The 15,219-nt window shown below is 31.4% G+C and overlaps 1 protein-coding gene across 1 annotated transcript in view; it reads right to left on the bottom strand.

Moving 5' to 3' along the window:
• ADAMTS20 (ADAM metallopeptidase with thrombospondin type 1 motif 20) overlaps positions 1–15,219 on the bottom strand; it is a 211,090-nt gene that overhangs the window by 69,303 nt on the left and 126,568 nt on the right. The window contains exon 28 of the mRNA XM_017529893.2: positions 14,347–14,523. Within this exon, the coding sequence (XP_017385382.1) occupies positions 14,347–14,523 (177 nt within the window). The remainder of the gene's footprint in view (positions 1–14,346; positions 14,524–15,219) is intronic.

The following is a 15,219-nucleotide window of genomic DNA, read 5'->3' as shown; positions in this document are numbered from 1 at the left end:
AATGAAAATGAAAAATGTATATATTCAAGCTATCATGGGAAAAATAAAAGTTCTAGAGTTTGGCTTAAAAATATTTATACCACTAGGATAAATAATATCTGATTTAATAATATTACACACTATGCATATAGGTTTATACTGATAGAAAATCAGTATAAGAAGACTGGGTAACTATCAAAAACTGAAATTTGAGGCAGTATTGATCATATTGGGCACAGTGTTAATAACAAGGTTGGCCAAACATATAAAAAAAAGCTCATCATCACTGGTCATTAGAGAAATGCAAATCAAAACCACAATGAGATACCATTTCACACCTGTTAGAATGGTAAGCATTAAAAAGTCAGGAAACAACAGATGCTGGTGAGGATGTGGAGAAATAGGAACGCTTTCACACTGTTGGTGGGAATGTAAATTAGTCTAACCATTGTGGAAAACAGTGTGGCCATTCCTCAAGGATCTAGAACCAGAAATATCATTTCACCCAGCAATCCCACTACTGGGTATATACCCAAAGGATTATTAATCATTCTATTATAAAGACACATGCACACATATGTTTATTGCAGCACTATTTACAGTAGCAAAAACTTGGAACCAACCCAAATACCCATCAATGACAGACTGGATAGAGAAAATGTGGCACATATACACCACAGAATACTATGCAGCCATAAAAAAGGATGGGTTCTGTCCTTTGCAGGAACATGGATGAAGCTGGAAGCCATTGTTCTCAGCAAAGTAATGCAGGAACAGAAAACCAGACACCACATGTTCTCACTCATAAGTGGGTGTTGAACTGTGAGAACAGATGGACACAGGGAGGGGAACATCACACACCAAGGCCTGTCAGATGTGGGGGAGCATTAGGAAAAATAACTAATGCACATGGCGCTTAAGACCTAGATGATGGGTTGATGAGTGCAACAAACCACCATGGCACATGTATACCTATGTAACAAACTTGCACGTTCTGCATATGTATCCCAGAACTTAAAGTAAAATGAATAAATAAAAAATAAATAACAAGGCTGGCAACATTTGTTACAGCTACATTTTCTCCAGTGAGGTCCTTTTTTTTTCTAAAGAATGAAATTCTAGATGTCACATTTTGAGGATATCATAACAAAGGAGATTAAAATGATTAAAGAATTGAACAAAATAGATATGCTTAATAATTTTGGATTTCTGGAAAGCAGAAGCCAGAGAAAAACAACTGTCTTCAAATATTTGCCCTATTTAGGAGGAATTTGATTGATTCTTACTTCATGGTGCAGAATGAGAATTGGAAGCAAATGTTTGTTAGTTTTCCTAAAAAGAAATAGGCTATATTGTGTTATGGTATGGCCTCCAACTTTAGAAAGTTTTGCTAGGATACAACTGAAGCTTTATGCACTTGGATTGAAAATTTTCTTCAAAGAATTTATGCTTTGTGTAGATAAGAAGAGATAAGAAAGAAATAACTGTAAGTCTTTCCAAATTTTAAAGATAGGATAAAAAGAAAATGATATTTTAAAAATATTTCAAGAATCATTATAATTTAACTCTTTAGATATATACAGTATTTATGGTTCAATGAAAACATATTGCATTATTATTGTTTACTTAAATGAGAAAAATGGAAATTCTACATACCTGAATTATGGGGCATCCTTTGACAGAAAGGAAATCTGACATCCTTTAGTCTTCAAAATTATCAAATAAGCATCAAAGTTTTATATTGGCTCTTTTACTATGACATAGGTATATAACTTTAACCTTTAAGTCTTCCCCAGACCTTTAAATTTTAATTTGTGATAAAATCAGTTTCCAAAATAGCATCTGCTTTTTAACATCATAAGCGAAACATCTTTCCAACTAATGTCTCTTTTAAAAACTTTCCTAGAATTTTTCTAAGCATCAAAATATATGTATAAATATATAAATAAACATTTCCCCAATCTGTAAGAAACTGAGTTTTATTCATCACAGTTTTCTCCACATTTTGACTTTAAAAATAACTTTGTAAAATTTTTAGAGCTTGAGAGTGACACAGAAAACTTTAGAGAGAACATTTAATAAAATACAAATAAGTCTCTTAAGGTACCTCCTCAATGTAGACCACAATCTTAAATCACCTACTTTATCATATATGAATAAATGAAATACCTTATTAACACACTAGAAATTTGAATAAAATCATGAAATTATAAACAAGAATTCTAAACCCAATAAGGGCAGAGACCTGTTCTATAAATGTTTACTGAATAAAGAAAGGAATCGATGCTATGTAGAAAAAAAAAACATAGGAGTAAATTTGCATATATGGAGATCATCAAGCTTACATATGCTTTCTGCATTTCTACTCAAATTCTATTTATATTTTTTTACATTACAAAGCTTCAAATTGTCTACTATTTTTGCTCCAGAAACATAAGAGCTGATATACAATTCTACACTTACTCTTCAGTAGAAAGAAAATTCAGTTGCTTGAGCATTTTTATTTAAAAGGCGTAGTGTTACAAAATTAAAATGTATACCTACAACAAAGACCTTTTAAATATGCAATCTACATTATCTGAGTGGGTCAGAGTTGAGTGATCTTTAGTCCCACAAAAATAACCTTGAAAGGAAAGCTGCACTAATAGATCTCTTTTTCAAGATTTCTGTTGTTTTCTTCTGACTCTAAGGGGTACCCTGTGGATCAGCAGATACAAGAAAGTTCTGATTTCACCTAAGATTGACACGTTGCCAATTTTAGAAGAGAAATAATGACAAGGAGACAGGATCCCATTTGAGCTACTATTATTGAGCCAGCTCCCTGTCACAGAAATGTCCAGGAGTGAGGGAGGTGTCCTGCCTGATTCCTTCCCTATTTCTAGATGTGAAAATTCTCCTAAGGCCCACGAATAAACAATAAAGATGCTGACCTCAGATAGAACAATGAACATTCTCTAGTTGGCAGAATAGGTAAAAAAAATTTTATTAGTGTAGCAGTATAAATTTTCTTTTATTCTTCCTTCTCCTAAAAAGAACATAGTCACATCATTTATACATTATCATTTATACATTATGATTCACACATTTTAATTATCACACTATATTTACTGACGTCCCAAGCAGGATGATTAATCATTAATGACACAAAATGTCTTCTGATTTTTCCTATTGAGTATTACAGGGTTTGTGTATGATGGCAAAATTTACTATAATAGAAGACATGAACTTTCCTAAATCTATGTTTATACCTTGAAAAAAAGTTAGAGGAAAGAAATAGAAATGGTTCTACTGTGGGCAAGTCTTTTGCTGATAATTTTAATGATTATACAAAGTAGAAATCTGACTGCTTGCTTTAGTATTTTAGGTTTGTTTTTACTTATATTTTAGAGGTATTTTAGAGTAATTCTGACTATTAATATCCCATTAAAAGAAATATTTATCTCAAAAATAATTTGACAATTATCTGTTTACGTATTTCAATAATCTATACTTTATGATTAAATGTACCAAATTTTTTTATAAAACTATTTTTCCTGCAAATTTAATTTCGTTGCTTGTTTCTACCGATTTTGAATGGGTTCTAACTTCCAGAGGTAGAATTCTTTACCAAATATCAAACTGATATTTAAAACACCTGAAAAAGCAAACAATGATGAAACTTGACTCAGGTAAAAATAAATTCCTTTCTTCTCTTTTCAGTCCTTGAGGAATCTTTCCCATTCCATATCCTACCACACTCCTAAACACTTTCCTCACATGATTGTGTGTGCAGAAACTAATCGTATGTACATTCTTTTGCTGTAACATTTTTTTAACCTTCTGTAATACAAACTCTCTTATGTCCTAATCTAATTGTATTTTTAGCCTCATATCTATTGGTGTCTAATACACAGTAACTGCTAGATAAATATCTACTGAATAAATAAACTTAATAGAAATTTATAAAGATTATAAATTAGGGATTTAGCATTTTTTAAAAGGAGAAATAGTGCAGGAACACTAATCTTTCTTCTCTTAATTAATCCAGCAGAGTAAAGTAGCAAGTTTTCCCTCCTAAAAAGTTTGCCTTTCAAATAGTAATCTTAAAATGAACGTTTTCTATACACACAAGCCATTCATCCTCTAAACAGAACAGTTTACTATTTTCTCCATATTTGTTCACTTTAATCCTCTCAGAACCTCCCCTCTATCTACTTAATGTGAAGAAGTAGAAACTCTTTTACTGTTGCTACTTCTCAGTAGCTATTGCTGGGACTGAATGACCATAAAAGACCAAAATGAAGTGGTGATATATCCTTCAATATATATATTTAACAAGGTACTTATATCCAAAACAAAAAATAATTCCCATATATCAATAAGATAATGAAGAAAATCATCCAACAGAAAAATGGACAAAAAACTTCCACAGATGCTTCGGAAAATAGGATATCTCTGGGAATAAACATTAGAGAAATGCAAACTACAACCACAAAGAAATACCATTACACACTCACTAACTAAAATTTAAAAGTCTGATAATATCAAGTGTTAGCAAGGATTTGGGGCAAGTGAAATTCTCATACAGCCACTTTAGAAAACTGTCATATAGTATATAGTATTTACTAAAACTGAACTTACAGATACACTAGGATTCTGCAATTCAACTCCTGGCTACCTAGCCAACAGATATGTATACACATGTTCACCAAAAGACATGTCTAAGAAATGTTCATCACAGCATTGTTTGTAGGTCCCACATTAAAAACAATCCCAAATATTTGTCAACTGAAGGATAAATCATATTAATTCATCTATTCATAGACATCATACAATTACATGTTTATACAAGTAATATACTACTAGATTGCAATGAGAAACTACAAATACATGCAACATAAATGAGTCTCAAGTCCAGTATCCTAACTCTTACAAATTGTTTAAGTTTCATTCATTTAAAATGCAAAGGCAGGCAAAGGAATTTATTATGTTTGATGTCAGAAAAGGGATTACCTTTTGGGAAGATAGCAACTACAAGTGGGGATGTAGGGAATTTCTGTGGTGCTGATGTTCTTGATTTGAGCATTCTCTACATAGATGTGTTCACTTTGGAAAATTCATTGAACTGGATCATTATGATTTGAAGTTTTGCTGCATGTCTTATTTCCATAAAAGTTTACTTTAAAGAAAACAAAAATAGCTCCAGTCCAAACTGATTTCTCTCTTATACTAGAGGGCAAGTTGCTCAAGTAGACTTGTTTCAGATTGTTTGATATATTATTAGCCTTTTCTACTATATTTGGACTTTTAACTCCTTGAAAAAAGATAATATATACTTACTGGATAAGTGATAACAATAAACAAAATATATTGAGCCTTTATGTAACAGGCCCTATTTCAACCACTTTTTCTATTCAATTTTATCATTAAAAATATCTTCTTTATTGAGCTACTATTTTTATTCTAAGAAAATGAAATGTTAGAAATGCTAAGTAACCTGGCAAAGGTCACTGAGTAAAACAGGAGTCAAACCCAGGCATTCTAATACCACAGCTCTTATTCTTACCTGCAAGATCTAGGATAGACCTGATATTTAATATTTCAAGACTTAGGAATAATATGTCTTCAAACATCTTTGTAAATGAAAGTTCACATTTCTCTTGGTAAAGGCAAGATTATATCATCTTACATAAGACTAGTACAAAATCTTGCTATGTATCATCAAATGGGCCCTTCACACTGCACCATGTAATCCTAGTGCTCTCAAATTGACTTCTTCACTCACTCGCCAAACTTTTACTCTCCTTTCCTGATCTCAAAATTACCCATCATGGCTTTTCTCAACTTGATTCTGTTCAGATGTTGTGTTATACCTCTTTTACTCTCACCTTTAGATGCCACCCCGCCCTTGGATCAAACACAGCCCCATCAATCACTCCTCCACTGGCTTCTTCTACTCTACGTGCAGACATTTGAGTGTTGCAGGTGAGTAATCTGTGAACATCTAAGGGCTAGCTGCACAAATGTCCCCTAAATCATCCTCAGCTTTTAGAACATTCTCTCCTTGACTTTTCATCACCATTCTGTCGCATTTCAGTTTGCTGATATTTTATGATGAGAACTGTCCACTAATCATCTCAAGACACAGTTCTGACACCGAGTCCAAAAAAAATCAACTTTTTCTATACCTACAGAATTTTTAAAATTTCTTAGGCATGTTCTTCATTGGTCCTCTTTGACATGGTCCTAATTCATATTTCTAACTTTACACCCACCCTTGTTCTGACAAACTAGTTTCACAAATTAAATGTTTCCTTCACCTTAAAGACTAGATACTAGGTATCACATTTTTCTTAGAGAAAAAAATTCAGCAAATTTGGAACAAGCTCTTTTTGGTAATAGAAAAATTGGTAATTCATCTTTATGAGCCCAATCATCATGATGACTTTAAACATAACCAGCAAAAGTCTGTGTGCTTAAAACTAAAACATAAACAAACCAACACCACCAGCAGCAGCACCAGCAGTAGTAGCTGCAGTTCCTCCTGGCTCACTATAGAGGATCATGAGTTTATATGTAACATATAATTCATTTATCTTCCTCAGTAGGCATATACACGCTGCAGTGAGTACACTGAAAGTGAATGACAGAGTGATGATCTCCTTCTGTCAGAAAACCTAATGAGTTATAAATGTTGTATGTCAGACATACAGCCCCATGTAGCAAATCTTGCTTATTTTCTTGCAATGTTAGATAAAATAAATGTGAGTATATGTCCTGAAAAATAATATTTTGGGCACTCCAGTGAATCACCCTTGCCACCTCTGAGCAATATATCCTTTTGAAAAACTGTGACTTAGAAACTCAGATACCTATGAGGAATATATGTTCAATTATATCTCTCAAATCTTATAAATTAGAGTCAGTATTGGAATTATGTAATTTGTTTTCATAGCCACCATTGACTGCTTCCTGGTTGTAATCCTCCACCCCCTAGATTGTACTTAACCTCACATACGAATTTATCCAATTCCTAATCTACTGGAAGTAGGACATATCTAGGAAGGTACTTTGTTATCACATTATGTTGTAATATGGCCTCTTATATATTAAAACTCTATAATACATTATCATATGTCATACATATACTTGTAAGAATTAAATGAAATATTGCAAAGTTTTCTTCTGCGAGGTGATTTTGCCAAGTTCTTATTTTTAAAACTTTGAAGCAAAAATTTCAGAAACAATATGCTAATTGTATATTTTTTAAATGTTGATATAAAAATTTCTAATCAGTTTAAATGGCTTCCAAATATTTCAAAGTTTCATTGAGTTTTAAAGCTTCTTGTTAAAATATAAAAACATAGCTTCTTTTAGTAGTACTTCAAAAACTGAATGACCTAGGCAAATTTCAATTTTTTTCCAATAATTATTTATACTGGATTTAAAGTCAATAGCTGGTGTATATATCAGGAGCATTCAGTGATAAACTTTGTTATTTAGAGGTATTTTGTAAGGTATATTTTTTCAGCTAAAGAAGTTACTGAAACCACATATTGAAATAAACCATATTTTAAAGCTGCTGTAGCACAGTGTTGAACCAAAATTTTCAAAACAAATGAAACATAGTCTACTGCTTTTAAAATTAGATTGTAGAACAGTTGTGAGAGAAAAGTTTGTTACCATTCACAAAATAAAAATTATATTTAACATTAAATATTCAACCTACCCTTTTAAATTTATACTTGTATATATTTTATAAAATACATAATTACATATTTGTTTATGTGTGTAATGTATGACTATATAAGACAAATATATAATGGCACATGCTCAAAATGTTCTACTGAGAATGATACATATGATCAAAAAATTAAAAATCATAATGACTTAAAAATATTCTTAAAAAGGAATAAACATAAAAATGTTAATGTCTGAGTGATATGATAATATCAAAATTAAAATATGATTTTCTCAAACTATTGGAAGGTAATACATAAAGTTTCTGTAATAAAAATTTGGGTTATATGAATGTACTAATATTAAAAATGCTTATATATCTTCTATAAACAGTCTCAGTATACATTACATAGATATTGTAGAACACTGAAAACAATTTCTTGAGATTCTTAAACATTCCTGAAGCATTATGCCTAAACAATAGGAGAACTGCCATGGAAATATGAACATTTTTCGCTTTCTTTAACATGGAAACATAGAGGAAAATATGGCCTATCATTATTTCATATTGAGAGTTTTTAGGGTTATTTTGTATTGTACATTCCAACTTCACTCACTATTATAACACATACAGACACACACTCCCTCTCTCTCTCTCTCTCTCTCTCTCTCTTCTTTTATAATCTCACCATTAATTAGAGTATTCACTTAGACTTTTCCCAGGCCATACGTTTCAAATCTGCAGGACCCAATTTTGCCTTCAAAATTATTTTCAGAACATCATGTCTAGGTAAACTACATATCCATCTACATTCCCTTCTTTGGTAACATATGAAATCCACATGCGCAGAAAAGGTAGATGTTGCAATGATACAAAATCTTATATTTTATGGTAGGGAATTAGGACACTGCTTATCTCTTGCCAGGTTATGACAGAATAGCCTACTAGTGTAGGCTTTGTAGAAGGGACAATTGCCAAATCATTTTAATGTTAAGTACAATCTTCATTACTAATTCTTGGATTATCTCAACCTATTAAGCCCAAAATATTATGGGTCTTCAGTATTATAAATCACTTGGTTGTTACTTAAATGGGATAGAAATCTTACCCTGCATTCTGATCACCTGTTTATTAATTACATTCATTACTAAACTGCAAACACATCGTACACAGGGATAGTACCTGGTTTATATGTAGTGACCAGTATGATGTCTAATATGTAGTATATACTCATACATTTGGGGAGAATCAATGAATGTACTTTAGAAAGATATAGTAGTACACATCATAAATGGAGAAATACTAGCTAAGTGTTTAATATTTCTATGATAAGTGTATTATAAATTTACTTTTAAAATAGACTTCTAACCTGTTTACTATCCTTATGTGTCTTTTTCAAATTTAAGAAAACAATTATTATAAATGTGTTTACTGAACACTCACTTTACAAAGTCAACATAAAGAAGTGACAGTTTCGACACAAGAACAGAAAATCAAACACTGCAAGTTCTCACTCATATGCAGATGTTGAAGAATAAGAACACATGGACACAGGGAGGGGAGCATCACAAACTGGGGTCTGTTGGGTGGGGGCTAGAGGAGAGACAGCAGGGTGTGGGGAGGTTGGGGAGGGATAACATGAGGAGAAATACCAGATATAGGTAACAAGGGGATGGAGGCAGCAAACCACATTGCCATGTATGTACCTATGCAACAATCCTGCATGATCTGCACAGGTACCCCTGAACCTAAAGTACAATTTAAAAAAAAAAAAGAAGAAGTGACTTTTTCTTGAAACTATTTTCACATGCATTACCTGGCTGCTGCAGGCCTTAGGAGCAATAGAGGCAGTTTTTTCCTGAGTGTGTTTCTCTTACATGGGAGCTACAGGGGAAGGCAAAGCCCAACGCCCTCCGCTCAGACCCTTAGTGCTCCTTTCAAATTGACAAATGTCAGATTTACTGGATGTTTGCTGCTACTACATGCTCATTTCTTCTTCTTCTTCTTTTTTTTTTTTTTTTTTTTTTTTTTTTTTTTTTTTTTTTTTTTTTTTTTTTTTTTTTTTTTTTTTTTTTTTTGTTTTGCTCTGTCACCCAGGCTGGAATGCAGTGGCACTATCTTGGCTCACTGCAACTTCCATCTCCCAGGTTCAAGTGATTCTTCTGCCTCAGCTTCCAGAGTAGCTGGGATTACAGACACCTGCCACCATGCCTGGATAGTTTTTGTATTTTTAGTAGAGATGGGGTTTCACCATGTTGGCCAGGCTGGTCTCGAACTCCTGGCCTCAAGTGATCCACCTGCCACTCCCAAAGTGCTGGGATTACAGGCACGAGCCACTGTGTCTGGCCTCCATGCTCATTTCTGACAGTGCTTCAATTTGTTGTGTTGCATTATATTATATCAAAGATTTAGTACAGTATATATTTTTTTCTGCACAATATTTCAGAAGGACATTTTTAAAAAAAGCAACACCAAGTGAATGCACCAGAATTAAGGTTCAAGTAGCAAGCTTTCATTTAAAAAAAAAAAAAAAAACACAAGTTTCTCATTTTTTGTGTGGGAGCAAAAAACAATCTTTAAGGCCGAAAGGAAAAAAATATATTTTCTTTACTTCTGTTGGATAGTCATCATTCCAGAGCACACTGGAATACATACTATTTGTTTACCAAATATTATTTCATTCTATGTTGAGAATAAAAACATTCCAAGAAAATAAATCGCTTCTTAAATAAAACTTAGTGAGAAAATATAATATAAATTTACTTAAAGAACATTTGCTAGTTGAAGTATGTAACATGTAATGTCCCTTACTATATATGCATGAGAAAAGCGAAACTTTTACTTACCTTTTAAAGATTACCTTGGTCGTAAGCACACCCATTTTTAACTTATTAATTAAATTTGCTTACATCATTAATTTGTATTGTTTATAATATATAAAAAGAAAATTATAAAAAATTCCACATATTTAAAAGTTGATAACTAACCCATACATCTTATACCTTTAAATCCCAGTGTTAATTTCTAACACGAATATTATGTAAAACACAGTGGCTTATACATAAACTAAGTACAATTATGAAAATATATACTATTCAACGATTAAAAGTTTAATAAGAGAATTTAATAGTTTGTTATTTAAGAAAAATACCACCAAAAGAAAGGAAGTATTCCTTATATTAATAATACAAGATCAGTTCAGTGACTTAAAACATTTTAAGTCCAAGGAGTAAAAATACAACATGCATATGAATGACATAAAGCACAAAGCCACAATACTCATTAATAAATAGGTTAAAATACAATCATTTCATGCTTACTGATCGCCAAAAATGTAGCTGTTAAATTAACATAGGTTAAGATTTATTTACCCTTTTTTTATTATAGCACAACACTTTCTACATTAAGAAAATTTAAATGTATCTTAAAACTTTCTAATAATATTTTAAATGATTTTTACATTTCACATTTCATTTGCTTTCAAATAAAAAATGCTTCTAAGATGTCATGTCACTCACTCATACACACACACGTATGCATACACACTTTTAATTTTCTACTTAGTCAACAGGATGTGTTGAAGTAAAGTTATCCATGAAAGAATATTAATCTGATATGCTAATATAGTATTCTGAAGTTTGTCTATAATATACACCAACAATGAAAGAGGTAAAATGTTCTATTTGGCACTGGCAACAAAACTTCAGATCCGCTAAACCCTTTTAATATAAAAGGCTAATTTAACAAATAAATATGCTTCAGATAATAGAAGAAATCCAGTCACTTTAATGATGTATACATATAAAAAAGTAAATAAATATATTTTTAAAAATTCTACACAAACATTTATTGTAATTTTTAAAACTTCATTATCTTCAACTTATCAAAAAATAAAAATATTACATTTCTTCATAGTGCAAAGACTGAGTATTCAATGAACTCCTTTAGAGATATACATGTAATAAACACTAAAGAATTCTGCACGTATGTCTTCCTATTTGGTAATCTGTGATTATTGTTTTCTTGGTCATTTGTTTTTGTGAGGTTGAAAAGTCATCTATACATAGGACTTTAATGAACATTCAGATTTTTCACTTGTGACATAATTTACATACAAAAATACCATAACAAAAATATATTGGAATATAGTAGTAGATACATTTACATGAATATTGTATGAGTATCACAGTGGATATGTAGAGAAGGTTGATAAACCTTAAAATGTAAAATTTTAAAGGACAAAAAACATCTCAAACTCCCTGGAATGAATTATTTGTAAGTTTAATATTCTATAAATCTTAAAAAGGATTATAATGTTTATTAAATATAATAGGAGTCAGCAAACTTTTCCCAGTAAAAGCCAGATAACAAATATTTCAGGCTTTGTGGGCTACAGAGTTTCCATTGCAACTAATTAATACTGTTGCTGTAGTGCAAAACCAGCTATAGATAACACATAAACAAATGAGCATGACTATGTTCCAATAAAACTTATTTACAAGAATAGGCAACAGGCCAGATTCGGTCCATAGACCATAGTTTGCTGACCTCTAAAATAGAGAATCTGACTCAAAACCACTTAATTTTAATTCCTTCAATACCTAGTAGAAAGCATTAGACCCAAGTAAATGTTTAGTGCTTTGTGAATTAAAGTCATAAATGGGTAGAGAAAATAAAACGTCTGTGCTCAGAAACAAATGCCATTACAATTCAATCTCATTAGTGGTTAGGATTCTGCTTTCCAAATTGAGGAAAAAATTCCAAGAAAGTAATTCATAGCCTTCTTAAGAACTAGGCTTGCAAATGAAAACCAATAAAATGAAAGAACATGCAACAGAAACATAGTAAGCAGAAAGTGGATTTCCAATCTAAGATAGCCAATAAAAGATATCTTTTTATGGTGATTTCTTACAATATTTCAAATCTCCCCAAGTAAACTGTTAGGTCCATAGGCATAAGAAATGTGTTTCAATTATCTATGTATCACAGTGCCTAGGATATAGTAGATGGTCAGTAATGACATTTATTAAATACATATGTGAATGTTTTCCAAGACAAAATATGTTTTTAATTAGTTCCTACAAGATGACGGTCCTTTGAGGCAGCAATTTTACTTTAAGATCCTCCCATAAAGTTTAAATGTTCTGTTGTTTAATATCATCAGTCACACTTTGTCTATAAAGATGAATTTCAGCCTGAGCCAGAACTCGACCTACTCTTCAAATAACATGACTTGAAACTTGGGTTTACATCTTATTATAAAGATGTTTGAGTAGGGCAAAACAAAACAAGTGCAGGCATCAAGCATTGGTTATAAAACTGGAGTTATAACTAATTTTCAAATAAAGAACCATCTAGCTTTATAAATTTAATTACTAATAGATTATAAACTCAAATCAGCTTTTCATTTAATAGAAGCATACTTGGTCATTCATAATTTAAAGCATCAATGGTAATTAAAATGATTATTTCAATATACTTATATATTAATTATTCCTCAAAAAAGGATATTTGAAGACTATTAGAGAATCATTCATGAACAAAGTTTATGAGTTTTTCTATGGCTCCAATAAACACCCAGAAAATTGAAATATTACCAAACCACAGTAACTCCACACAGTGGGAGAAATGCATAATAATATACATTACATAAATTATACTTTTCCAAAGATATATGTAAAAAACTGTAAACAAATTATGTTATGGAAGTAAATTTCTCTACTTTTTTAAAAATAATATTTTCACATTTCCAAACAAAATAATAAGTTGAATCATGACAAAAAACAAGTTTTAAAGAATGCTATTTGTTTTTTGGATCAGCTATGGATATTAACAGATAAAGCCACACATAATCATATGCTTAAACAAGACACAACCTTAATTTGCCATTTTTACAAGCACAATGTCAACATTACATATAAACGCAAATAATATAATATTCCTGATTAATTGACAGCAAGTCAAAGATAAAATGGAAAAAATATTTCCATTAGAACAGTGTTATGGTTCAAAATTCACATATTAAAAAATAAATATATAAAAATCTCTTACATATGTTATACTAATTAAAATTAAATGGATTCCTCTTCTAAACTATCAAATTTCAAAACACAAACCAAGAGGGCCAACGATCTACTTAAAAAGAAATCTGAGAAGATAAAGTGTATGCATTCCACAATTTATAAAGAAAGGAAATTAAAGCAAGAGACAAAACAGAGCAAAATAAAACAGAATACAAATACTATCATACCATCTACACGCCAGGATACTATGCAGCCATAAAAAGGAATTAGATCAAGTCCTTTGCAAGGACGTAGATAGAATTGGAAGCCATTATCCTCAGCAAACTAAGAAGGAACAGAAAGCCAAACATTGCATGTTCTCACTTATAAGTGGGAGCTGAATGATGAGAACACATGAACACATGGTGGGGAACAACACACACTGGGGCCTGTTGGGGGAGGAGTGTGGCTGGAGAGAGAACATCAGGAAGAATAGCGAATGGATGCTAGGCTTAATGCCTAGGTGATGTGATAATCTGTGCAGCAAACCACCATGGCACACGTTTACCTATGTAATAAACCTGCACATCCTGCATATGTACCTGCTAATGTAAAATAAAAGTTAAAGAAAAAAAAAAAGAATGAACTCTGCCTCTCTCAGACTCAAACTTTATAAGATGTTAACAAACAAGAATACTATCATACCGATGTCCATGGTTCCTGATGCCATGACACATCAGCAGGGCAAGCATGCATATGACACTGTATTACACTTGGCGGCTTGTTTATGATTTCACAGTTGTGATCTTCTATTATTTGGCCATTGGGAAATTGACATGTTACAAGTCTTGTTTTTATTCCTCCTCCACATGTTTTTGTACACTAAAAACAAGAATAATAAAATTCAAAACTATGTGGTTTTAAAGAGAATAATATATTGCTTCATTCAACATTTAAACAATTAGTAATTATGTTTACTCTAGTAATTTTAACATCTAGTAATGTTACTCTAGTAATAGTAGAGTTTAAGTTTAAAATTACTTCATAATTATCAACGTTTCTCCCTAGATAAAAAAATAAAAGTTTCAATTCCACGATTTTAAAAGTTGACTAGATTTTGACAATTAGTATCATAATATATTTCAATAAGATATCCAGGACCTATAAGATAATGTTGGCAGGCTAAGCCAGAATCAGAATTTATGTACCTAAGTAATGAGCATTATTTACAAAATGTTCAATATCCAATCAGCAGATTACTATGTAATCATGAAAGATGTTAATAATAAGGTAGGTCTAATTTTATAAACATGAAAAGACATTTAGTATATATAATATAAAAACAGCAAGTAACAAGGCAGCTGTAAAATACAAATCAATTTCTAAAACTCACATAGAACAAAATTCTGTCAGGAAATATATCAAATTTTGCTAAAAGTTTGTATCTCCATTTTGACATATAATTTGAATTTTCAAAATGAGTGCATGTAAACTCAGAAATAGAAGTTACTCTTGTTTTGGGAAATAGTAAAAATGTATCTTCAAAATGTGCTTGATATGTATTAGCACCTGGTCTGA

The sequence above is a fragment of the Cebus imitator genome, unplaced genomic scaffold (assembly GCF_001604975.1).
Source record: "Cebus imitator isolate Cc_AM_T3 unplaced genomic scaffold, Cebus_imitator-1.0 Scaffold2, whole genome shotgun sequence".
In the NCBI taxonomy this organism is placed as follows: domain Eukaryota; kingdom Metazoa; phylum Chordata; class Mammalia; order Primates; family Cebidae; genus Cebus; species Cebus imitator.
Note: the sequence above shows the minus strand (reverse complement) of the source record. Positions and strands in the feature narration are given on the sequence as shown.